General features: G+C 41.5%; 1 protein-coding gene across 1 annotated transcript in view; it reads left to right on the forward strand.

Moving 5' to 3' along the window:
- The window catches only part of MTMR7 (myotubularin related protein 7), a 105,533-nt gene extending 78,114 nt beyond the window's left edge, over window positions 1-27,419 (forward strand). The window contains exons 8-14 of the mRNA XM_088021389.1: window positions 15,691-15,800; window positions 17,160-17,285; window positions 19,069-19,118; window positions 20,358-20,558; window positions 21,816-21,956; window positions 23,494-23,620; window positions 27,057-27,419. Coding sequence (XP_087877515.1) covers window positions 15,691-15,800; window positions 17,160-17,285; window positions 19,069-19,118; window positions 20,358-20,558; window positions 21,816-21,956; window positions 23,494-23,620; window positions 27,057-27,419 — 1,118 coding nt within the window. The remainder of the gene's footprint in view (window positions 1-15,690; window positions 15,801-17,159; window positions 17,286-19,068; window positions 19,119-20,357; window positions 20,559-21,815; window positions 21,957-23,493; window positions 23,621-27,056) is intronic.
- The last annotated feature ends 273 nt before the right edge of the window (window positions 27,420-27,692 follow it).

Below are 27,692 nucleotides of genomic sequence, written 5' to 3' on the forward strand. Positions count from 1 at the left end.
GGTTGCAAATATTTGAACTTTGGACATTTGAATCGTTAGAAGAAATCTCATCCTAAATCTGAAAAAAAAAAAAAAAAATCACGGCCCCAGAGAATCTCCATCTTATTTTCACAGGAAATCCGCCATGGCTCAGGTCATTGTAAGGGAACCTTACAGGGCATGATTGTTTGAGCTTTTTTTTTTTTTTTTTTTTTTTTTAAAGATTTTATTTGAGAGAGAGAGAGAGAGAGACAGCGAGCATGAGCAGGGGGAGAGGCAGAGGGAGAGAGACAAACAGACTCCCTGCTGAGCAGGGAGCTGGACACCGGACACGGGACTCGATCCCAGGACCCTGAGATCATGACCTGAGCCGAAGGCAGACCCTTAACAGACTGAGCCACCCAGGCGCCCTGATTGTTTGGGCTTCTTAAACTTCTGGAGATAATCATGGGCCGTGTGGCTGTCTGTGCTATAAGCTGTGCTTTTTAGGTGTCAAAAAATCGGACCAGCTTCGTACTGTTGTTAAAAGGATAGTTTAACATTAGTATGAAACGTGTGCATCACTGTCAATCATTAAAAAACATTTAGGTTGATATGCTTCATATTTTTCATTTAGTAATTTCATAAGCTGACTTCCGACAACCTACATTTTCTTCAATGCAGAAAGTAGCTCTTTGGAGTTTTGATAACCTCTCACTCTGACTTGAGTTTTGGAGCTAGCATTTATTTGGTTTCTTATTAGGAACCATTTCTCCCGTGCTTCTACCTGTGGTCTGACTCTCTTCTTCTAAAGGACGGCAAACTGACCGAGTCCTGGAGGGCAGTCCCTGTTACGTGAGGGATCATAGTAATTGGACATCACTTTTCAGCTCTCTGTCAGTGCAGCAAGCAAGGACAACCTTCTGGATGCCTTTCAGGGAACTTGACCAATGTTTGACTATCTGTTTTACCAAGTAAATTATAAACCACTTTTGGAGGCTCAGCTGATGAAGTGATGCAATCAGACCCACCTTCTAGGGCTTTTCCTGCTTCTAACAGCTGTCCTTGGCATCAAAGAGATTGGAAGGTTTGTGTTGCTGGTCACTTGGTAGGAAGAGGGATAGTGCATTTTTATTCATGGTTATTATTGTCTTTGATTTTTTTCTTTTTTTACCACTGTTAACATTGTCAGAATAGATTTTGGATAACAGAAAATAAAAAATTGTTTGCATTCTGGCTCTGTCTCTGAGCAAGAGCTGCAGGATATTTCATCAGAAACTGAAATTTAGGACCAAGTTCACATCCGGTATAGGTCCTTTTATAGAGCTCACTTAATTTTAGCTTTGATTTGTAAGTCCTAAAGCAAACTGTGTTGCAGTATTCATACCTCCCAATGAGATAGTAATGATGCCTTCCGTTATGTAGCAGTTTTGTAATTGTTTTCTACAATGCTTTCCCTTTTGACCATAAAATGTTTTTCCCTCAAATAATAAAGGGATGCCCTATTTTTTCTTTTTTTATTGGAAGAGTCAATAAGAAAGCCCACATGTCTCTGCCATATGGACCTCTCTATATATGCTATTCACAACATGGCAGGTTCTTTTTTCTTTTTTTTTTAAGATTTTATTTATTTGACAGAAAGACACAGCGAGAGACGGAACACCAGCAGGGGGAGTGGGAGAGGGAGAAGCAGGCTCCCCGCCGAGCCAGGACCCCGATGCAGGGCTCGATCCCAGGACCCTGGGATCATGACCCAAGCCAAAGGCAGATGCTTAACTGACTGAGGCACCCAGGCGCCCCGGCAGGTTATTTTTTCAAAGCTTAACTCTCCAGTTCTGGAATCTAGTATATTACATTAAAAAAATATATCTTTCCTTAAGTAGGCTCCACACCCAGTGTGGAGCCCAACACAGGGCTTGAACTCATGACCCTGAGATCAAGACCTGAGCTGATATCAAGAGCCGGACACTTAACCAACTGAACCACCCAGGCGTCCCACATTTAAAAATATTTTATATTACATATTTAAGTTTTTAAAAACACACACTTCCCAGGATCTCATAACAAAGCAGGATTTGAGTCTAGTACTTTCTATCATGTTAGAGCACTCCTCATTGATTTGTGGGTACGGTGTTGGACAGGCTCACAGATAACCACCCCACGTAGGAATGGTGTTATAACATCTACGGGGTAATTACTATGTACACGACACTATTTTCATTTTCTCAGGTGTATTTATTCAAGTAGTCCTCATGGCCGTCTTGTTTGAGCTATTCTTTTTTTTTTTTAATTCAATTAGCCAATATATCATTAGCCATCATTAGTTTTTTGATGTAGTGTTCAATGATTCATTAGTTGTGTATAACACCCAGTGCTCATCAGATCACGTGCCCTCCTTAATGCCTATCACCCAGTTACCCCATATCCCCAACCCCTCCCTTCCACGACCTTCAGTTTGTTTCCTGGCATCAAGAATCTCTCATGGTTTGTCTCCTTCTCTGATTTCTTCCCATTCACTTTTCCCTCCTTTCCTCTATGGTCATCTGCACTATTCCTTATGTTCCACATATGAGTGAAACCATATAATAATTGACTTTCTCTGCTTGACTTATTTCACTTAGCATAATCCCCTCCAGTTCCATCCACGTCGATGCAAATGGTAGATATTCAACATTTCTGATGGCTGAGTAATATTCCATTGTATATATGAATCACAGCTTCTTTATCCATTCACCTGTTGATGGACATCTCAGCTCCTTCCACAGTTTGGCTCTTGTGGACATTGCTGCTATGAATATTGGGGTACAGGTGCCCCTTCTTTTCACTACAGCTCTATCTTTGGGGTAAATACCTAGTAGTGCAGTTGCTGGGTCATAGGGTAGCTCTTTAACTTCTTGAGGAACCTCCATACTGTTTTCCAGAGAATCCTCATTGTACAGATGAGGAAATTGAGGTGCAGGGGCTAAGGAACTCATGCAAACTCACAACAGTAGATGATAGAACCAAGATTTTCACCTGATCAGTATGGATCCAGATGCCACACTCTTCACCACTTGGCTTTATGGCCTCTCTAGGTAGCTAGTTGGGTAGAAAGTACCCTGGTCTGAGAGTCTGAAGACCTGGGTTTGGGTTCTTGCTTTATAGTCTCTGAATAAACTTGAACAAACCTCATTTCCTGTATTTGTAAAACAACGTTAGTAATGTATCATCCCTCACTTACAGATTTATTGAAAAGATTCCTTGCAAACTATAAAGTGCTTTCTTTCCATTGTAAGGTGCGTTATGCTTTCTCTTGGGAAGCAATGCTGCACTTGGAAGTAAGTACTGAATAAAATGAGTAAGTTAATGGGCTATAGATTAATTCAGTCAGCAAGATAAATATTTGGGAGGTCCCAGGCCTTTTTATGAGTAGCTTTTCTCAATTTCTTTATTCAAGAGACATGGAGTAAGACAGCACAATTTCAGAGGCACGGAAGTGCTTGCCTTGGGATACGGTCAATGTCCACTCAGCAAAAGTCCATCAAAAATAATTTAATAAACCACCTTTGAAGCCTTGTGGACATTTTCTCAGCAAATTATTTCACAGAGAGACAAACCTCAGCCCAGTGGCAGGTCATGTGGGAATGGATCCTGAGCACAGGAAGAAAGGCCAGTGTCTGTTCAGCAGTTTGGGCAATACTACAGTGAAGAGCTGTTTGAAAGGGGCCAGAGTCGATGCAGTTTAAAAGATTGAAATCTTTTTAGCAGGCCGCGAAGTGCAACCACATTTGTCATATTCCCTGGAATTGTAGGCATTGACAGTGGAGAAAGTTTTGTGGCAAAATCAGGTGGCCTCAGAGATCATATCTGATCTGTACTTTTGTGTGAAGTTTCTGAGGCCAATTATTCAGAACCTTCATTAGGTGTAGAAAGGATGGTTGAAAGCAGAGAATTTTGAGTATGTCCTGGGAGGCGGCGGGTATTATGGTCATCCGACTAACTGCTCTGGTCTCCCTGCCAGGTTGCCTTGGGCACACCAAGGTCTAGAAAGGAGCAGACCCTAACACACCCAGCTCTGAGGGTCCCATGAAACACTTCTCTCTGCTCAGAGTTACGGTTGTGGCTATCAGTTCAAATGTCCCCTTTGTTGGAGACTTTCTTGCTCACCTCATGTCTTTATGAGGTGATAACTAATTCAACCTGGAAGATATCTTTATAGATATTCAGATTTAAGTTTTTCAATTTAAAGTATTTCCTATTACATTGCCTACCGGTTGACAAAGTTCTACCAGATACGACCTAATAAAAGGCTATAAAAGTTCATCTTTTTTCTGTTCTCTATGTTTTGCCTTTTTACCACTATTAATTTCCTCAATTACTAACCCGTTAAATGAGACAGCCAACAAGACCTGGCGGAAAATCTGGTTATTGTCCTTCAAAAGTTAGCAACAAGGCATGGTTTTCCACACAGAAAACCTAATTTCCCATTAAAGTGGAACTAGATAGCTTCACATCTGAGGTTTTTCAGAAAGCATTTTGTATGACCAACAGGCCTGTCCTGTCAGGCTTTACTAGTTATCAGTTCACGGTCACTTGGAGGAAAGAAATAGATCAAGAGCATGTACTTTGCTCTCTGTGGTGTTGTAAGAGGATGTAGAATGTGGCCAGTGAATGCTGGGTATCAGCTAATCTGGACAAGCATATCCGAAGCACTAAGGCACGAAAAAAAGAGCATGCCCCTTGGGGGAATAGGGACTGTGGCCCGGCCTCCGGCTCAGTTATTTACGGACTGTGTAACCATGGATGATGCCTTAGTAAACTTCTTTAAGCTGCCTTTCCAATCTGCGTATTGGGAGTAAACAATACCCCACCTGGTAGAGAATGTATGTAGAGGAGCAGGAGCTATCCCTGCTTAGAGTAAGTATGGAATAAGTCGGTGCTACCGAAGTTCTCTCCGACATTCGTCTGTACGTCAAATAGTTATCGCGAGTTTTCTACAGGCTAGGCATTGGGTAGAAAAATGCTTTATTCATTGATACAAAATGAAATACTGATTTTGATGTAGGGCAAAAATCATGGGCAGGAAGAAAAGATGATGCTTGCTTATTACTGAGGGCTGTCCTGGGTAAGGTTGAATGTTTTAACTGGATGTCAAAGTCAAAGACTTCATCTCTGGGCGACATTATCAAGGAGAGGACAAACAAAATGATTTAATGAGAATAGTGGCTATTTTCATCCTAATTATGCTGTCCTGGGCGCCTGGGTGGCCCAGTCGTTAGGCGTCTGCCTTCGGCTCAGGTCATGGTCCCAGGGTCCTGGGATCGAGCCCCACATCGGGCTCCCTGCTCGGCGGGGAGCCTGCTTCTCCCTCTCCAGCTCCCCCTGCTGGTGTTCCCTCTCTCGCTGTGTCTCTGTCGGATAAATAAATACAGTCTTTAAGAAAATAATTATGCTGTCCCTTGACATTCACTGAGGTAATTCAAAGATTAATTTCACCCTCAGAATTATTGTTTTATATTTTGTTCATTAGTTTTTGGATAACTATGGCATGTACAAAAGGAATGCTTGTGGAAGACAGTGCCTCCCATGCAACTAAAGGTAGACATGACTAATTTTAGTGACAAGGTGAGCTGGTTTTCCATAAGGCTGTAGTTGGGGTTTGGCAATTTGGTATTTGCTTGCCAGCGATGGTGAGGTTTGAGATTTGGTGAGAATGTTAGCCCTGGCAGCTTTCTCAGGGTGGGACGAGCCCCTACCCGCTCCCTCCCCTGCTGCTTATCTCACCACTTCAATTGTTTGTTGCCACCATCTTCATCTTACATGATTCCTGGGTCTTCTCTCCAGTGGCTACTGCTAATACTTTATATCCACCCCGACTTCCTAGCCTCTCAGCATTTTCTCCCAGTCTAGACTTCTCTATTTCCATTTGCTTTAAGTTTCCTATTTAGACTTTAAGCCTTACCTTCAGTTAACTTCCTGTTCATCCTGGCTCAGTTTGCATAGTGACTTAATCATTCTCTATTTGTAGTGGAAAAAATATGGACGTTGGAGTCAAGGGAACTAGATTCCTCTCACAGTGTCCTTACTGGGCCGCTAGCATCTGAACCTGTTCCTCTTCAGTAAGTTGGGAGAATCAAACCTACTGTAGATGGGAGGTTGTGTCAGTTCACTGAGCGAAAACTACCAAGGCCCAAGCTTATATACATAGATGTAATATAAATGGGCACATATATGTTTTTATTTATTTGCCACAAGTGGTGTTTTTAGATACAAATTCACATGCAAAGCTAATAAATGCTGAGGGCATTCTTTGTGAACCTGCTGCTTGATGTCCCTTAGGACAATGGTAATTAGTATTACTGGAGTTCATGTGTGTATACATGGATTTATACACACTTTCATGTTTATCAGTAGCTGGACACACGCATACTCATGCACATGTGTACTTGTGTATACTGTTTGCTACTAAATTTAGGCTTGATCGCACCTTACCGATTCTTATGATCATCAAATTCTTTAAAAGAAAACAAGGCTGTACAAACATGGGTTTCATGGAATTACTGTATAGGGATTCCAGAAAATAGCACCTCATGCACAAGGCCGGAACTGTTTTAAAGAATAATCACTAATCTTGGTGTGCTGTGGAGAAACTAATATGCAAAGCTCTCTAGTTAATGTAGAGTTCTCTATAAAGAGGGCCCATGTTGCTTGGCCTGGGGAGGGAGGAGCACACCACTTAACAAATGGAATACAATTTGTGCAGAGCTCAGAAGTTTATTCTGTGTCAGCATGGTGGGCTCTAAGTAGAAGGCAGACCATAAAACAGGCTTAACCAAACTTTTCCATGCCACAGGCCATCATAAAGTCCTCTTTCAATGGGTTCACCTGCTAGGATGTTCAGTGAAGGGAGATTATTACCCTTTTACCAGTTCTTTGAAGATCATTTCATTGGGCTTGATGTTCTGACTCCAAAATGGGAAAGGGACAAATCAAACATCAGCAGAACTCAGGTGGCTGTCAGGCTGGTAATTAAGGGAGGGCCGTGAACTCTTCAACTTTAGGTCTTAGGAGACAAGAAAGAGTGATCCCATGGGATCCAGACGGAGACTGTCTTTGCATCCTCCCTGATCCCACCCAGCAACCGTACACGACGAAATGAGATTGGTGTTAGGAACTCTCTTAAAGAAGATCATCCAAGGCTTATTTTCTTCCAAGTAAATTTCTTATTTCCTCTTGTTTCCTTATGTCCTATAATTATCTATCTTTTCCTTTTTTAGTGTTATCTATACATGTTTTATGGGATATGGTTGCCCTTTTACGTAAAACAAATATTGTTAGACCTGGGCATTAGACTCCCGCGAAGTAAGAATGAGTCCCTGTGGCATATGTCTCTGATGTCAGCTGAAATGAACTTCGTTCAGCAAAATGGTTTGTCAATATTGGTTTGGGTTTGGCAACGAGAGTGAACAAATCAGTATTTCTGCCTTTTCCTGAGTTTATCCAAACAAACCCACCAGTTTTAGATTTAAAAATGCAGGCACTGATTGTTTGAGTCTCAAGTGTTCCCCCATCTGTCCGTGTGTATTAATCATCTGCAGAGCTGTTTGCTTTTACCTGGCCGCTCAGCATTTGGCAGGAGAACACCCTCGAAGTGGGTACCTTGCTTGAAAACCTGGTGAGGTTATTTTACTTAACGTGCACAGCTTTAGTGTTCCTGAAAACAGAAATGTTCAACAAGGAGCCATTCTCAGTGGGAAGAAAGGAGCTGGCCTGGCAGGGGATACAGCAGCTTGTCTCCTTGCTGAGTGAGCTAAATGAAGAGGGAAACACTGGCAGTACATTTTAGGGCGCTCTTTCTGGGAGCTGTCTGTTCCTCTCTTGCTTCTGGCACAGACCATCTCCAGGTTAGCTAGAAAGCCTGGTGTCTTATTTTTAAACGTGCTGTCTTTTCCATGCCTTGTGGGAAGAGAAGGTGAAAAGGATCATTTGTTCTCGGGCTGAGCCTCAGGGTTTGGACGCCAAGATATCCCTCAGGCTCCCTGGACCTTTTGAAATAAACAGGAATGCCAGCTAGCCCTAAGCCCTATAATAACAACCAGAAAGTTTGGCCTATTTAGTGAAAAGAAAAAAAAAAACAACTGTTTGCAAGGTCATGTTATCTGTGAAAGATTTAAAGGAATCAGTGGAGTCCTGAGACTCTACGTGGTGGAATGTGTGTATTTTAGGATGAAGTTGAACACTTTGGGTCATGGCCTGGGGTTAAACAGACCAAAAAGCAGGCACCCGGGGAGTGTCAAGAGGGCCCTGCCGAAAGCTGGAATTTCAGGCGCTTCCCACTGGCTGGGTGCACAGGCAGAGGCGAGCCTGCCCCCTGCAGGAGCCGTGTGGTACTGCTGGGCAGTGTCGCTGGGGAGGGAAGCCGGGCTTGCCCAGGCTTAACTAGAGGCTGTCCTTCTGCCTTTGCATCAGATTCCAACTGGGTGCACACCCCTGAGCTCGCGGGAAGACTTAGGAGGTGCACCCTGGCTAGCTGGCTCCACAGCATCGACTTCGATGTACTCTCCCTCCTGAAGCTACCTGCTGTGCCTTGGAAGTCTCCTTGGCCCAGGCTGGAAGCCATCCCTCCTTTGCCATTTCCCCTCCTAAATGCGCTTTTACCAATTTACAAAAGACAAACACACCCTTTATCACATCCTCAGTCTTGTTATGATGTATTATTCCAGGGTCCACGAGAGTTCCTAATTTAAAACGTTATTGCAAGGGTACATGTGCAGAAACGTTGGAAGACTGCTGATCAGGCTAACCTTCCTCGAACAGTCTAAGTAGCTGCTATCCCAGAGAAGGATAATGGACGTCACACGTGGGGACATTTGTAATTTTACATTTTCTAGTGGCTGCATCAAAAAAAGTGCAAGGAAATGGGTGAATTTTCAGAATACATTTGTATTTAAGTCGATATATCCCAAATATTATCATTTCAACACGAAGTCATTACAAAAACTGTATTTTTTTATTTTTTTTCATACTAAGTCTTTGATATTTGGGATCTACTTTGCACTCACAGCGTATCTCAGTTCAGACTTGCTCCATTTCAGATATTCAACAGCCACATGCGACTAGTGGCTACTACACTGGATGGTACAGTTCTGAGTGACCAAGTGTGTAATCTTTAAGCTGATAGTAGGTGGGAGGCAAGGAGCATTTAGAGTGGTTCGTGTTTGATTTACAAAAAAATCAGGTAACTGAGATCGATAGACATTGCTTAAGAGCATGGACTTTGGAGCCAGAACGAATCCCAGCCTCACTGCTTATCAGCTGGTGACCTTGGACAAGTTACTTAACCTCTCTTTGCATTGGCTTCAACTTTCATAAAATAAGGATAATAATAGTACCTTCTTCCTATGATTGCTATGAGGATTAGAAAACCATAGTATGGAAAGCACCTGGAGGAATGTCTGGCACCTGGTAAGTACGATTTAAGTTTTGCTATTATTATTACTACTAGTAGTACGATTTCTAGTTAAACCCACCAGGGTAGCTGTGGTGTGGTGGCAGAAACTCTAGGCTTCTTTGTCAGAAGACTTGGGCTCTTCTGCTCTTGATCACTTTGTGTTCTGACCTTTCTAAGCCTCAGCTTTGGGGTTGGGTGTGAGTGAGTCTGTATCTCCTACCTGTCAGGACACCACGCTGGATGAACACGTAATAAAGCATATTTCATAGCTACCACCTCTGAATCTTCTATCTCCCAGTGTAGTGTATATGTTATCTCATTTCACCCTTCAATTAACGCTTTGAGGAAGGTGTTTTAGCCCCGTGGCACACTTGAGGAAATCAAGGCTTGGTAACTAGCTCCAGGTTGCATTGTTGGGTGCACAGAGCTGGAATTTGAATGCCAGAGGATCGGACTCTGAAGCCCATGGCCTTGACCAGTACCACGTGCTGTCGCCCCTGCACAAATCGCGATTATTACTAAGATGTGCAGGTTAGTTCATATAAAACTAAAATCTAAGTGAAACACGGAGGCCTTCCCAATTCCCAAGATGTCAGATTAAATATGAAACACCCTCTGATAAGAACACCTAGAAATGCCAGATTCATATAGCAAACATTTCCTTAAATGAATGACTGAACTTGTAAGCAAGACGAGGAATAAGCCTTCGGGGAATCGAGACCACAGTGAGACAGAACCGCGCATCCACTAGGGAAGCAGGAGTCAAAAAGCCAAGTGATAACAAGTGTTGGCGCGGATGTGGGGACAGCAGAACCCTCGTGCACTGCTCGTGGGATGTAACCGGGTGCAGCTGCTGAGGAAGACAGCACCTCTGGCAGCTTCCCAAGTGGTGAAACCGTGTGGCCCAGCGAGTCCACTCCTAGGTATGTCCCCATGAGAAACGAAACATACTTCCACGTAGAACTTGTACATGAATATTCATAGCAGCATTATTCATCAGAGCCCAGAAGTAGAAATAACCCAAACGCCCGTCGGCTGATGAATGGGTAAAAAAGGTGGCATACCCATCCTGTGAAATATTTGGCCTTAAAGGGGAATGAAGTACTCACGTGCTGCAACTTGTATGAACCTTGGATACATTATACCAAGGGGAAGAAGCCACTCACGATGAACCACGTATTGTATGCTTCACTTTATACGAAGTATCTGGAATATGCAAATCTATACAGAAAGTAGATCGGTGGCTGCCTAGGGCTAGGGGAGGGAAAATGGGGGTGACTGCTAATGGGTTTCTTTCAGGGGTGATGAAAACATTCTGGAATTGAGTATGGTGATGGATACACAACTCCATGAATGTATACTAAAAATCATCATACACTTTGAATTGTACCGCAAGTAAATTCTATCACAAAACTGCTAGAAGAGAGAGAAGGGGGACTGTCCAGGTGCCAGAAGGGAAGGGGAGGGGGAGGGGAAAAGAGAGGGGGGCATTGCCTTCAGGGAAGGCTGAAGACTTCAGGTATTGCTTAAATTTAGCTTTTATTTCTCAAAAAATGTTGCAGTTATAGAGGGCCTTTAAAAAAAATAATTCTATGTTTATCACCCAAACAAGAGCAAAACCGCAGCCCTCTCCCCCAGCTGGGCCCACTTCCACTCCTGCTTCTTGGGTAACCGCTTTCTATTGCCTGAGGCCTCGGCCTCCATGTTTCTGGCGTCACCTGAGTCCACTGCGGTTGCTTGATTCTTCCTCTTGGTGTACGGTCTGCGCGTGTGCCTCTGTGGAGGAGGAATGGCGGCTTTCATACACTCTCTACCTTTCACATTTCCTCATCTGCCTCAGACAGTTAAATCACAATTTTGATTAACTCCTAATTCAGTGTGTACACTCTTATTGTGGAAGTATTCTTTCCAGCTGAGGCTTTTTATAAAGCCTGGTTGTCTTTACTCTGGTTGTATTTCCTTTCTAGAACAACTTACTGTCTTCCCTGACGTTAATAAAGGAGGGAGTCCGCACTGCTCTACAGAGTTAAACACGGCCGCGTCACTTTGCCTTCCAGATACCCGGCAGATATCTGTGCTGAATCCCAACCTGGCGCCCCGGAGAGGGGAACGCGGGAATCCTGGCCGGGAATGAGCAGAGATGACCAGACAGCTCCACCGCAGTGGCGGACATGATTTTTTCCCCCAAGCTGCTAGAAGTGTGAACTCAAACACATCAGAAGAGTGATGCTTTTTATATTCTGTTGGAGCCTTCCATTCTCCTGCTCCAATTCAGATATATTAAACTTCACTTCAGATTACTGTTCTCGTATATCATGTTCTTGGTGCTAATCCTGTCTCTTTTTTTTCTCTCTTTGCTCTTACTTGAGAATACCGTTCCTTGGTGTGTTGTAGGTTTGTATTCTATTCAGTCACATTTTTCTGTGGGATTCCACAGGTGTTGCTCCTGAGTAGTTTTTTGGTTTGCTGCTTTCTGCCAGGTATCATAAGATTCCAGGCCAAATATGGTAATTTCTCAACTAGGGGATCCTGCACATAAGGAAAAGATACTTTTGGATCCCAAACATGTATGAGACTAGACCTAGGGTTTCAACATCCTGGGGATAAATTAAAAAAAAAAATTTTTTTTTAAATTTTCTCAGGATAAATTTTTATTTTCCTCATGTGGAGTCCAGGCATCCTGGTCATCACCCTGAGTCCACAAGTGGATTTTTTTTTTTAATGGCTCAGTTTGATAGAGGGAATCTCTGTTCCACGTCCTGCCTCACACAGACCCAAAATTTGATCGTCCCTGTTCCAGTTATACTTGGCATACCGGTGCAAGTACTCACCCACTTCCCCTGGCCCCTGCTAAAATGATAAGGAAGTGGTGGGAAAAAAAAAAAAAAGAAACAAAAGAGTGAGACAGTGGGAGAATGGGAGAGGAGGAGGTGGCAGCAACAAAAATTTCAATGCTGGAAAATGGACGGATGAGTAATGGACTAGACAAAAGCTGAAATTTATGGTGGGGGTGTGAGAAACATAGAAGCAAGCCAGACAGTCCCGTAGACCCTCAGAAAGCTCCAGAATGAAGCATCAGTTTCCTCTGAAGCAGGCGGACTGGTTGAATGTTTGTCCTTAGACACCCAGCCTCCTCCCTCACCTGTGCTGCCCAGTGAAGGCTCTTCCCTCACCTTCACAAGGGAAGATGATGATGAACTCTCCGGAAAGGTTGACGAGACACACTCTGGGCTCACAGAAAGCAGGCATAGCTGGAAGAACGGGCAGGAAATACCAGGCCAAAAAAGGAGGCAGTAAGAGTTAGGGAGAAGACTACCTGTAGTTCATCTCCCAGCTCTGCTCTGAGCACACTGACATCCAGTCTTACTGAGTCCCTCAGGTGTTTGCAAGTCCCTCCCTGGGGCCTGCAGCCATTCCACGAGAAAGGACTTGCTGGTCCTGGAGTTTGGGCGTTCAGACCAGCCACATGTCACGCAGCAAAGCCCTGCAGCTGAGAGACTTGCTTGTGCACCCAGCACTTCCAGACACCTTTTAGTGCCCTGCGCTTACTTATGAATGGACAGAGATCACCGCACACTTGAGGAAGCCCATGGAAGACAGAGACAACACGCACGCACACACGCGCACACGCAAGGAAGTGAGCATAACGATTCTAGAAAAAAGCTGACTCATCCAGACAGTAGAAGAAATGAAAACAAACAAAAAACTGGCATTAATCACCTTAGAGAAATAACAGTGACCAAACTGACAGCATTGGCACTCCCAGGTGTTGGCCAGGATGTGGGAGAAAGGAATTGTCCCACCCTGTTGGTGAGGATGCAGACTGGGCCAACTCCTCCGGAGAGCGGTTTGGCAATACGTGGTTAGGACCCTCTGACCCAGCCCATCTCACTTACTGAAATGCATGGGTAGGGAGATTTTCCACAAGGTGATTGTAGACCGATGTCTTCTGAGGCACTGTTTGTAAATATTGAAAAAGAAGAAACAACAGTAGGGGAATAATCATATTCATAGAGTGGAATATTATATGCCTGTCAAATGAGTGAAATCTTACATAATATGGAAGTCTCAAAAATAAAATGTTGGCTAAAAAAAATCAAGTTGCAAAGGCTAGAAGTGTGAATGAGGATAATTAATAGTCATGAGGACTAACTTATAAAGCAACATATAAAGTAACTGATGGGCTATTATCCCCACTGTACACCCAAGTAAACTGAGGCACAGAGAGGCTAATTAGAGTGTCCAAGAGTACACAGCTAGTAAGTAGTGAAGGGACGTACCCCTGCCTGGCAATGTTCATGGACTTCAGGCGGAAGAGCAGGATGACATAGGAACATGGGACTTTATTTGTAACATTTTTTTCTTTGAGAGAGCTGAAATAATTGTGGCCAGTCTGAGTGTCCGTTACATTACTTTAAAACCTTTTATATGTTCAAATATTTCACAACTTAACACACTTTCATGACTAAGGAGACCAGAACCTTGCAAAAGGCCTGCCGCTGAGTGCCGAGGGGCGCGGGGCTAACCCACAGAGCCATCGATTCTGTGCATCAGTCTGTGTATTTTTCCCTGAGCTTCAGCAAAGGGAAAAAAGCTTTCCCGTACTGTTCTGCATGTGCTCTATCAGGAGAGTGTGTGATGTGAGTGGGAGGGGGTAGCCCTGTAACCTCAGACAAAGGGACAGTGCTCGTGAGTCAGAGCCCTGCCACAGAGAACTCAGTTCTCTAGCTGCTTATTAGGTCAGTGGAGCTGTGCTTCCAGCTCAGCAAGAGTTTGGGATTTTGCCTGAACACATTTATAATACGGTTTTCTTAGGTAGGGCCTTTTGGAATTTTGGTGTTATTTTCTTCATCATTGCTGTCCTCTGTGACTCTGAATATAACTATGTGTGTGTTTTAATGTGGCTCTTATATTGTGGAAAAAGAGAGTGAAACCTCTCATGTGGCATGTCTGAGGAAAGGACAGTTAAGAAATATTGTAGTTAACAGTTACTCTATTCCAAATGTGCAATACCTTTCTCTTTTTTTTAAGATTTTACTTATTTATTTGCGAGAGAGAGAGAAAGAGAGAGAGAGAGAGAGGGAAGGCGCGGGAGCACGAGCGGGGGAGGGAGAGGGACAACAGACTCCACGCTGAGCGCAGAGCAGGACCTGGGGGCTCGGGGCTTGATCCCAGGACCCTGAGATGACAGCCGGAGCCGAAACCAAGAGTTGGACACTTAACCGACTGCACTCTACTTTGGAAGTTGAATCTGGGAGTTTACAGTTGGAAGGACACTTAGATATAGTTTAGTACACCTTGCCTATTTTAAACATGAAGAGATCGAGGCTCAAAAAGGTTGAAATGACTTGTGCAAGACTGTACAGCTACTGACAGACAGCGCTGGGAGTAGGAGAAAGGGCTCCCTACTCCCTGCATGTATCACAGCATCGCAGAATCCAAGAAAATATACTTTAGCAAACAAACAGAAACGTCTATGGAACATTATTTGTCGTTGACTTATAGGATTCCTCAAAACTACTTCATAGGTATAAAACCCATTTACTTTGGAATGTATATTTCTGATACATAGAACCCTAGCTCTAAAACTTTTACATTAAAAGTAAGCTCTAGAGCTGAAATTGCTTGTGATAACAACATAGAGGTGTTGACACACCTGCTTTAGTGTAAACACAGATATTATGATTCTAGCTGACCTTTATTTTCAGTCAAAGGGAAAGCCCCTAACTTGATGCTGGAGAAGCAGTTCAGAAGGACAGGGCCTCAGTTTTAAGTCCCTAGGCTTTCCTCCCAGTGGGTAGGGGTTGTTGGCAAGGAGAGTCAGAGCATTTCCTTCTGAGATGTTTAGGATAGTTGTTTTGTGTTTTCACAGTGGTCCTAAACGGAAGAGGTTGGGTGCTGCAGAGTTGTAACTGGGCAGGTGCTGGGGTTCCTTACAAGAACTTTCCTCTGCAGCCCGCTCATTCATGGCCCACTGCCAATCTTTGCTAGGAGGGTAAATAGATCTTCTCTGTTGGACCTTTACTGTGGTCTGTGATTTTCATTAATATTGGAGTTTAAACTTTACAAACATACTACTTCTGAACAAATGCAGCATCCCCTAGGACCAGAGAAGGTAGAAGAGCCTCACTTGAAGTGGTTCAGTAGAATCAGTTTTAGTAAGTACGGACATATATCCTGACTTAATTTCTTCCAGAAAATACAGTGATGAAGGAATCATGAACAAACTCCCTGCAGATATGAGCATATACAAAGTAAGAGATTGTCTTTAGTTTGCTTTCATCACATGATTTACCTTGCAGTGTGTGAACTGAAATCTCCCTCAATGAGTGACTTTCTGTGGGGACTGGAGAACTCGGGCTGGTTAAGGCACATCAAGGCCATCATGGATGCAGGAATCTTCATTGCGAAGGTACGGGCAAGGGCAGCACTGCCAGCGAACTCTGACTTCAGAACAGAGAGGCTGTTTCCTCCCCACCTGCTGAGGCTGCCACATGGTAAGCTGTGGCTCGCCCAGTGGGGAGCTGGCTTTGCCGACCACTTTTGGCCTCTTTAACATGTGATTGCTGCGAAAGAGAGGACGGTGCTCTGTTGATAGGATGGCAGCACAGTCGTAAATGGTAAAACATTTTCAGAGTATTCTCTCTTCGGGTAGGCCTGGTCCTAAATGGAGGAAAGAATTTTCTATTGGAGAGTACATACATCCAAATGGGTGACACTTCAGTGACCAAGGCTGGTCTTCCGTCTTAGTAAACTGCAACTCCTTTGCCATGATGGTGTAAACAAGTCATGTTTGCAAACCTGGTAGGTAGGTGCCCTTCTGCCACGGGAACAGTCTTGCTGCGACTTTCATATAAGCAGGTTTTAGATGCATTTTCTATTTTGTTTCTCAGTGTTTTTTGTTGGTTCTGTTTGTTTCTATAAATCCCTCTCAGATTTATACCTGAAGACAACCATGTCTTTTCTGAGGATATGGTATGCTCCCTTTTATTAGATAATTCATTTATTTACCAAGTATTTATTTAGTGCAAGGCACTTTTCTACGTGCTGAGCAGGCAATGCCAAAGAAACCAGATCAAGTCTCTTCTCTTACAGAGCTTGCATTCTGGTATGGGACACAGAAAGTGAATAAATAATAAATAGAATTTCTGATAGTGAAAGTGCTATGTTGCAATCTCTACCATGTTTCCCAGTTTATGTTTCCTGCCAGAACACTCAGCTAAAAATTGTGTGTGCATTTGCAGTAGCAGACAGAAATTCTTTTGAGACTCCCTGCTATCATTTTTACCTTATTTTCTCTTCCTTCCCCCACCCCAGGATCCATTACTTGCCTATCCTTTTATCTCTAATTTCATAGTTTTACTACATATAATTTTTGTGTCTTTCCCTTTTTGGAAATGATTGAGCCCAGTAGCAGCTGCAGAATTTCAATATTGGAAAGGTCTTAGGAACCCCGATGGGAGGGTTGAAGGTGCTCAGGAAGCATGCTTTTATTGTAGCGCATACACGTAGTTGTGGTGGTCTGGGGTAGCTCCGGGGTATAGTGGGAAGGAAGAGTTTTGGTTGCCAGCACCAAACGACTCTTTGGCCCCACCGTAACTGGATGGGGCACGAAACACTAAATTAGCTGTTTATGTTTTTTTTTTTTTTTTAATTATTATTTTCTCCCCCTTTTCTTTCTATAGGTATAAAACCAAACCTAGGTCTGAGGAGACGTTTTTCCTTTCGTAGCCATTCTTTTCTGACTCTTTGCTGGTCCTGTGTTTGTTAGGCAGTTTCGGAGGAAGGGGCGAGCGTGCTTGTGCACTGCTCAGACGGTTGGGACAGGACTGCCCAAGCGTGCTCCGTGGCCGGCCTCCTGCTGGATCCGCATTACCGGACTCTGAGGGGCTTCATGGTGAGTGCGGCCGCCAGGCTTCTGTCCCACGCGCGGCCTTGAACAAAATGGACCTCCCTTTCGGCAACTGTTGGCAACTTGTTTTTCCCTCTCTCTGTTATTTTTCTCTTAGTACATCAGCCAGATTAAAGGGGAAGAGGTAGAAATTGGTCTTGGAGTAAAGAAGTGACTTTCTGGGATATTGGAACCAATTCAAATTAGTGCTAATTATTAAATGTGAATTTGGGGGCAAATATAAAATATATTCAATATATTGAATATATAAAATAGTGAATTTTATACGTTATTCGCTCATAAACCAAGTTTGAGGTAACATGTGAACATGTGGTACATTTTTTCAGAAAAAAATATTTGGAGAAAAAAGTTTCTATCCTCTGCATGCAAAGTCCTTGAGAGGACTTATTACTTTGATTTTTTAGGTAGTCCTTCACGACTGTGGCTGAGAGTACTGAAAATTTCAGTGTTTCTGTGCTCTCTGTTGAAATTATGAGCACATCCTTTCCTAGATTTTCACCTTTTAGGGATGCATCACAGTGCAACGTGTTCCTTCTACCCGCAGAATACGTGTGTAGTTGCTGGGATGGTGAAGTTCTGGCCAAGCTGGAGCCCTGTTCTTAACATGACTGCAGGGGCTTCCTAAGTGGTTCCTGGTTCTTGCCTCTGGCACCATGATTTGGTAGAACGTGCTTCAGTGGATCCTGCACCCATGCTAGGGATAGAAGCTGACAGAGGAGCCTGAACGGGCTCTCTCTACTGCTCGATGGCCTTCACCGGTAGATCAGCTGACACTCTGGGGGCAAGAGAGGAGAGGCAGAGGCAGGTTTCCTTTACGGGCTTTTTCTTTTTCTTTTTTTTTTTTAAAGTGTCAGAGAACTTCCAGTTCCCTCTGATAGCATTGAGACATCAGAGTGATCCTCCAGCTTCAGACCCCTCCCCTGGACTGAGGTTAGGGTTCCTTCCTTTCCATTTGGAGACTGGAAGGTTTCTGGCTCACACGTTTCTTCACACCATCCTCTACCACCATGGACTCTTTTTTGATTCTGCCCCATTAAATTTACGTGTTGTCAAGGGCAAACTTCAACCACTCCATATTTTTTAAGGGAAATCCCTGGCCATTTTAGAGCATTGGTGATAGCGATGGGATTGGTCTGTATTATTTGATTCTTTTTAAAATCCAGATAATTTGAGATTGTAAACTTATGTTACCCCAACTCCAAAGCAGGGCTGAAACTCCTCTATTATGTCCCCAACACCCATCGTTTTAGGATTTTTCTAATGTGTAGTAAAGATCACAGGAATATATTCCTAATTGTTCTTGTATGAAGGTTGGTATTTGATATTACACTGAGACCTGTTGGTTGAGAGATGGGCTTTGGTGTAGAAAGAACTAGGTTATGAGGTAGCATCAACCACTTAGTAGCATGATCTTAGAAGTATTTAACCTCTTTTTCAGTTTCCCCTTCTGAAAAATGAGTGATCATACTTGTCCCACAGTGAAATGAGATTATATATGAAGCAGTATGAACAGTGTTTCTAGAAAACACTCAGTGGGTGCTATTATGTTTTCATATATCCATTCCCATTTATTTTTCCTGAGGATGACCTTCAGCTTGCCCTTCTGCTATGCATCTGTGTTGGTGGACAATGAGTGTGCATTCATCTGCACTACCTGAGGATGGTGACTTCTCCAAGATCCTTTGAATCCTTCAACATTGTTGGTTAGGTCTCTTATTTTTCCTTGTTTTCTTCTCTCCATGATATTTATAATTTCTTTTTTGTATAGGTATTAATTGAAAAGGACTGGATTTCCTTTGGTCATAAGTTTAATCACAGGTAAAAAAAAAATACTTTAAAATCTGTTGTTTTGAATGTGTAGGATAAAAAAATTCTGTTTCTGAAGTTTTCAATTTAGTGGGGAAAACAGCCTTATTTTGTATATCTTATTCAAAAAGTTAAGGTTTTGTTGTATACATTGTATCATGAAGTTCTACTGTCTAGTGGCAGCAGTATCTCTGAGAGGATATATGGACAGAAAGAATGTGGAAATGGACAAAGACTAGCTATATAATTGTTTTACAAGGAAACCCTTTTTAAAGCTACCAAGTTGAGTGGAACTGAAACTTCTGAGAAGTTTCCAGTTTCTAATGTTTTCACTCTTGGAAGAACTCCTAAACTGATCTTCACTCATTTCTACTCCTAAAGTTGGTTATCCATTGCTGAGCAGATGAGGTTCTATATTGTTATTTTGAAATTGATGGCATCCAAATCACCCTTTTGGATTCTAAAATTCACATAATAGTGTAAAGTGTAAAGGACTAGGCAATCTTCATTTAAAAATCAATACAAGGGGTGCCTAGGTTGCTCAGTCAGTTGAGCATCTGATTCTTGATCTTGGCTTGGGTCTTGATCTCAGGGTTGTGAGTTCAAGCCCATGTTGGGCTTCATGCTGGGCATGGAACCTACTTAAAAAAATCAATACAAATGTGAGGGAGAAGATTCTGATGTACTCTTGAAAAACAAAGAAGGGAGATATAAAGGTATGGGAGTCTGGGAATATGGGAATTGTCACATGGGAAATAAATTATGTGACAGGTTTTAACATTGCTCTAGAAATATCCTGAGAAACTTGGGAAACCACATTTTTTTCAAGTGGTCTTTCTTCCTCTTCCCTTCCAACAAAACAGTGCAAAAGCAAAAAACTCTAACACTCCCACAAATTGCTAATTAAATAAAGTGGAAGATTTATTTCAAAAGTCGCGAATGTACTTTTTACAACTTAAAGAATGCTTTTAAAAAAAAATGTTCTTTTGCCATGGCAAGTTTCCTTGAATTTTATATCTTGCACTAATGCTTTCTTTTGTAACTGTATGTCCCTTTTCTAGCCAGACCTTCAGTACAGTTTCTCTTGAAAGTGGAATTTAAGAAGTTAATTTTTTCCACTTCTGCACCCCAGGTTTATAAGGTTTATCTAGAAATTAGGGTTTCTTGTATTTAAACTAGGGTTTTGCATTTATAGCTTTGTAAATAAAAAACCTCAACTTGCTATAAAGTCTCTAATATTTTGTTGTATAGATACGGCAATCTAGATGGTGATCCAAAAGAAATCTCTCCAGTTATAGATCAGTTCATTGAGTGTGTCTGGCAGTTAATGGAACAGTTTCCCTGTGCCTTTGAGTTCAATGAGAGATTTTTGATTCACATTCAACATCACATTTATTCCTGCCAGTTTGGAAACTTCTTATGTAATAGCCAAAAGGAGCGACAAGAACTCAAGTAAGTGTTTTCCTGTTTAATTTTTATCTAAGGATTTTGTGATTGAGAATTTTAAAATTCTGGAGACTATTTTAGCCACATATCTATACTGGCAGCTGAAAGTTATTTTCTTTTTCCTGTCATCGCTTCATAAACGGTTTAATGTCAGTGCCTGACAAAGACAGACACAAGCTCATTTGCCACACTGACACCCACAGACAGGGCGGCGGACTTGACGCACTCACGCTGAAAGGAAACTTCCTGGGTCAGAGAAAGCAATTTTTGTACTTAAAAGGAAAAAGTTAGACATCTTCAGTGGATGTACGCTCCTAATAAGAACTGCAAATCTAACTGGGAAAGCAAATTCAAAACTCAAGTCATTCTTTTACTCAGATTAAAACTGTATTGTTTTTATCCAGGAGGAAATCAGTGAAATGTATAATTTAAAATAAATTGCAAAGTCAAAAACTTAACAGCAAAGTGCTTTATGAACTGAAATGAGAGAACAGTTTTGAAATTTTCATAAAATGATTTTAACTCTGGTGTATATAATACCAGATTTAATTCTGGAAATGATCAGTTCAGGTAAAATGGACTTTACTGGTTTTATATAGTCTGAACAGAAAGAAAATGGCTTTTTCTGTTGCATACTAGTTTGTTTTCTCTCAGGAACTTCAAGTGTGATTCCTACTAAATGGTAAATGATGAAAAGTAGCAGAGTGCTTCCTTCAAGCTCACCTCTTTTCCTAGATAGTTTTGGGCTTTGCTGTGACGGACCCGTCACTTTAATGGTGTCTGCTTGCCTTTGAATCCCGGCTCTTCCACTCACTATGTATGTGTCTTTGTGACTACGTGACTTTGAGAAACTGCTCAATCTCTCTTAGCCTCGGTTTCCTCACCTGTACAATGGACAGATCTCGTAGTTGAGTGAGGGCTGGATGAGAGAAAAGAGGTAAAGCATTTAAATAGTACCTGGCAAATAATAAAATTTCAGTGATAATTATTAGGGGAAAAATTTCCCCCAAATTACATAAAGTTTTGTTTTACACTCAGAGGAATTAAACATCTTGTCAGTACAGAGAGCAGAGAAGTTGAGACTCTTACAGTGCCCTTCTGCTAGATCATGAAGACACACACACTGTAAATTTCCCTGCTACAGAACAGGGACGTGGGATATTCATCTAACAATTATTGGTCCCTTTCCAGTTTTAGTATTACATATCTATAATTTCTAAGAACCAAGATGGGTCATTTTCAGGCTTCTTTTCTTTATGACAGAATTCAAGAAAGAACATACTCTTTATGGGCTCACCTGTGGAAGAATCGGGCCGACTATATGAATCCTCTATTTAGAGCTGATCACAGTCAGACCCCGGGAACCCTTGGTCTCCCCTCAACGCCATTCAACTTCATGTACAAGTATGTAAACCTCTAGGACCTTACTGAGTATGCTTATGTACCTAGATTCTGCCACTGTTTAACATCTGGAGGCCAAAGCAGATGAACACTGAGCCTCAAGGCTTTTTTTTTTTTTGGACATAAAACACACTAGAAGAGGATGCTTTAAATATCTGATCTGGTATTTTTGCCAGTGTCCCCTCTCCCCTCCTTTCCCCCTACATATGGAATTCTCTTTAGAAGTCAATGTTTTATAATAATGATCTTTAAAAATATAAGTTCCAATATTATTAGAAGCAAAAAAACAGAGAGGGAGGGAAGAAGAAAGGAAGGAAGCAAGAAAGGATAGAGGGAAGGATGGACCAAATAAACCAAGTGTCTTGTAAGTTAAATGTGGAATCACAAGTTTAGGTAGTGATCATGATTTAGCTTACCTTCCTTCTCTGCTGAAATTCTGCCTAGTGGAACTATTTCCCTGTGGAAATAAATTATTTTTAAGACTGTACATATATTGGGATGGGGAGAGCAGGGTGGCATCCTACAGATTCTATTAGAGATGTAGGTTATATTTTATCCTTTGGCTTCTCTATGTGGAAGTTGTATGATGTGGAAGGATGTCTCAGAGGTCAGCAAAAAGACAAACACACAGAATAAACTGAGAAACCACATTTTCTCTCTATGCACCTCCGAAAACACACTTAGTGCTTAGTGGCTTCCTCTATAGTTTTTTTTTTTTCCCTCCTCAATTTGCTTTTGTTCTTAATTATTTCTAATTATTTGCCCAGAATTTTAAAGAATATTGTCACACTGAAAAAAAAAAAAAAGCCATAAAACAGCAGTTTTGAGAGCTGTTGAGATACAATGCAATCAATTGTATTACTCCTAATTTGTTAGTAATAGCCAGTGAACAAATACGTTATAGAGGGTCAAGCACTATTCTAGGCACTATGGATACAACAATGAATGACACTAAAACCCTGCCCTCAAAGTACTTTTCTAAGTAAAGCATGGATCTACAGACATCCCTATGATAATACTATCTATTCTTTGCAATCCAGTATGCTTTATTGTGTAGGATAAAAAAAAAGGAAGATTTATTGCAAACGGAAATGTCAATTTTTGATGGTTGTGATAAAAAAAAAAAAAAAAAAGACAAGCCAAAACCCTCAATTCTGGAACTGAGAGATTCTAAATGTTAATATAATCACGAATTTTCCAAGTTTACTTCAAAACTGAGAGCCATTTTCTTAAAAAGAAAAAAGAATATGGTAATATGTGCTACTTCGGTCTACTTTAGAAAGATACAGGCCTTCTTATTTCAGGACCATATGTACAAGTAGACTCACCATGAATTTATCCTCCTGAAAGAAATTTACTGACCCAAGAAAAAGAGAGCATCAACATGAAATCATTACCTTAAGTAAGTCTCGTCTTTGAGCCCGTAATTCGTGATCATTAGGACTTTGGGACTCTGGCATTATGGATACCTTAGAAGACTTGAGGGAGTGAATTTACAGACTGATATGGTAGTATCCTAAAGCTCTGCCATCTTTTGCAGGTTTTGGAATGGGATGTACAATCGCTTTGAAAAGGGACTGCAGCCCCGACAGTCTGTTACGGATTACCTTATGGCAGTGAAGGAGGAGACCCAGCAGCTGGAGGAAGAACTAGAGGCCCTGGAAGAAGTAAGACACGCTCGTTCTTGTTCGTCTCTTTTTGATGCTTATTTCTTGACAACCACTGTTCCATGAACACTTCTCATGACTCAGGATATGTGAAACGCAGCAACATAGCCATTTCATATTTTTAGCTAAGTGGATAACCTGAAACAGAACCCCACCTAGACGTCTGGCTCGGGGCTCACTCACATGGTTTGCTGAACTTGTCGGTTACTCCTGTAATAGGTCAGGTTTTATTTATTACTGTTATTTCAGAGAACGAAAATTCTTTCTGAAGGGTACATAAAAAAATGGGATTCAGAGTGAAAGAACAAAATCAGATATATGCACATGTGGTAAAATTTTCTTTTAGAATATTATTATTACATTAGCCAATGAACGGTAATAGCTGAGACCAACTTAGCAACAGCCTAATTTTTTGCTTTTATAATTTCCCAGTAATTGGCCAGGAAGGTTATAATATACATATTTTTGCTAATTATATAATTTTGCTTCCAGTGATACCACTGGTTTAGTTGCTCACTAAAACCACTTGGATTCTTTGCTTCATTCTGCTTCACTCATCTTAAAACTCCGTGGCGGGCGCCTGGGTGGCTCAGATGGTTAAGGGTCTGCCTTCGGCTCAGGTCATGATCCCAGGGTCCTGGGATCGAGTCCCGCACCGGGCTCCCTGCTCCTTGGGAGCCTGCTTCTCCCTCTGCTTCTCTCTCTCTCTCATGAATAAATAAATAAAATCTTAAAAAAAAAACAAAACAAAACTCCGTGGCATCATCAGGTCATTCACTTGCTCAAGAATTGGCAACCAATTCCTGTGGTCTGGACCTGAATTATGAATTGAGACTAAATATTAAAGTAAGATGAAAGGCCTTTTCTCCCCGCTCCTAAGATCATATGTGGTGTAGATTGGTAATGTCTAATGAAATGAAAGTTGGCGAAATATCACAAGATGAGTTCCAACAAAGTCTACTCCTTTACTAATGGACAGTCACCCCTAAGAATGATGGCTTGGGGGACATGCACTATGGTTCAGGGACCCCACCAATAAAGATAGTCATGTAGAGGTAGCTGGTGAGGCTGACTTCTCTGGCTGCTCCCATAACATTACCAGGAAACATCATGTTTCAAGATAGAAGTACCATGGAAGAACTTAGGTCTAGGGTTGCACAGTCAAGTCCATACAGGAGCCAGATGGATGAAACAAATTCTGTGACTAGTAAACTGTTGGTTTTGAGAACTTTTGAAATCAAGCATAAATCTTAATCTATTATAAATCTGCAAGGGTGAAACAAACCATCTTTGGACCTATATGGAGAGCTCGACCTTGAGTTTACATGACTGGAGAAATAGTTTTTGTGCATCAAAATCATCTCACAAAAAAATCCTACTGCCAGGGCTCTAAGTCCAGAGATTCTGATGGAGAATCTTTCGAGCTCCACAATGATTGTGAATTGCCACCAGGGCTGACAGACCTTGAATTAAATAACACACAGAAACAACTGAAATGAAGCAAAGGTTAGATTTTTAGGATTCCGGAGCTCTGGTAAAAGCCTTTATGATTTTTGCCATTTTTAAGTTCACTCACGACGACATCAGTAGGCCAATTTTATTTCCTCTTCCTAAGCTTTACGAAAAGCTTAGGATTCTCCTGGTCTGTTCCAACATTCTTTTTGTTAAAATACTAAAACTGAAAAAAAAAATTACTTAAAAAACAATAAAAGACATTGGCTCTTTATAACAAAGTCAAAACCCCCTAGTTTGGCATTTAAATTTTCCCACAATTCAGTAATCAGTCCTTTTAGCTTTATTCTCTACTATTGTCCTTGCTCAAAATTTTTTTTTTTAATTTTTTATTTAATGAACATATAATGTACTATTTGTTTCAGGGGTACAGGTCTGTGATTCTGGGTCTTAAATACCACCTAGTGTTCATTACAACACATACCCTCCTCACTGTCCATCACCCTGTCACCCCATCCCCCCACCCCTGCCCCTCCAGCAACCCTCAGTTTGTTTCCTAAGGTTAAGAGTCTCTTATGGTTTGTCTCCCTCTCTGGTTTCGTCCTGTTTTTTCCTTTCTTCCCCTATGATCCTCTGCCTTGTTTCTTAAATTCCACATATGAGTGAGATCATATAATTGTCTTTCTCTGATTGACTTATTTTGCTTAGCATCACACCCTCGAGTTCCATCCACGTTGCCCTTGCTCAAATTTAACTGTTCTCTGCTTCTTGTACACAATGACCTCTTCCTACTTTTGTGTTTTTCTTCTCACTGTCCCTCCTGCCATAAATGCTCTAACCATCACCAGCACCCCCCAGTTTAATTCCTTCACAGTCCTGTTAAAATGCTCCTTCATTCCTGAAGCTTACTCGGATCTCTTCCCTCTAGCCATCCCACTCGTCCTCTTAAATAATTTTGAGCTCTTCCAAATTCTTACATTACCTGAACTCTGCCTCCATACTCCAAGTTCCTTATGGCTGGATCTGTATTTATCTCTGTTACTCATATTGCCCAGTACAATGCTCTTTGCACACAACTTAGCATGAACGCTTTTGAAATGATTATGTAATACTTGGTCTTTTCACACCTCCCTTGCTGATGCCAAAGGATGAAATCTGGTAAAATGTATTTTGAACAACCCAAATGTCCATCATCTGATGAAGAAATAAATAAAATATGGATATTCATGCAATGTAGTGTTATTTAGTCATAAAAAGGAACGAAGTATTGATACATGCTACATTGTGGATGAACCCCAAGAACATAAACTAAGGGAAAAGAAACCAGACATAAAAGAACACATGGTTTATGATTCCATTTATACGAAATGTCCAGACGAGGCAAATCCACAGAGCTAGAAAGTAACTTAGTGGTTGCCAGGCCTGTGGGAAGGGGGAATGGGGAGTAACTAACTACTAATGGATATGGGGTTTTCTTTGGGGATTAAAATATTTTGGAATTAGGTAGTAGTTAATTGTGTAACCTTGTGACTATACTAAAACCAATGAATTGTATATTTTGGGGGGGCAGTTTATGGTAAGTGACTTATATCTTCATTTATAAACTTAGATAATAAACACCTCATTCCTGATGTTTTAAAAAAAATGTATTTTGAGTTCATAGGATGAAAATCATTATGTAAAACCTTACAGGTATAGAAGGAAGGATGACTCCTGATTGCCAGGTGCTTTACATAGTTTTTTTTGTTGTTTGGGTTTTTTTTTTTTTGCATTTTACAGAAAATGTATATACTAAGGCAGGTATTACCTTCCTTAATTAGAGATGAAGAAACCAAGTCTCAGAGAATCTAACTATTTTGTCCAAGGTCATAAAATCTAGCTTTGGACCCATGTCCATTTAAATCCCACGTTCTTAATATTATACCTAGTTGGAAAGTAATACATGCTAAATTATTAATGATTTTTCTGTTTTTTTTTTTTTTAGAGGCTGGAAAAAATGCAAAAAGTCCAGTTAAATCACACTAAAGTGAAGAGTAAGCAGAGTGAACCCAGCAAACACTCAGGGTTTTCCACCTCAGACAACAGCACAGCCAATACTCCCCAGGATTACAGTGGAAATATGAAATCATTTCCATCCAGGAGTCCCTCACAAGGTGATGAAGATTCTGCTCTCATTCTAACCCAAGACAATTTGAAAAGCTCAGATCCAGATCTGTCGGCCAACAGTGATCAGGAGTCTGGGGTGGAGGATTTGAGCTGCCGGTCTCCAAGTGGTGGGGAGTGTGCACCAAGTGAAGACAGTGGCAAGGACCGTGACTCGGATGAAGCGGTGTTTCTCACTGCCTGAAGTTTCCCTGTGGAGATCCAAAATAAAGGACACACAAGACACACTTTCCAAAAATAAGGGAGCAGTGCAATTTAAAACAAAAAATAATTCAAGAAATGGTACATGTCATTGAGAATTATAAAATGTAGCAATGAAAAGGGAAAAAAAAATTCCAACACTTAGTTTCTTTAGATGTTGAACAGGAAGTAGCCATTTCTTTTATCAAACATATATAAAAGATTTCCCCATTTTAAATGTTGTTCTAGACTCTGAAAGTTTTGTTCACTACGTAGT

This window comes from Eumetopias jubatus, unplaced genomic scaffold, assembly GCF_037043125.1.
Source record: "Eumetopias jubatus isolate StellerSeaLion01/CBP00866 unplaced genomic scaffold, mEumJub1_p1.0 scaffold_2, whole genome shotgun sequence".
NCBI lineage: Eukaryota > Metazoa > Chordata > Mammalia > Carnivora > Otariidae > Eumetopias > Eumetopias jubatus.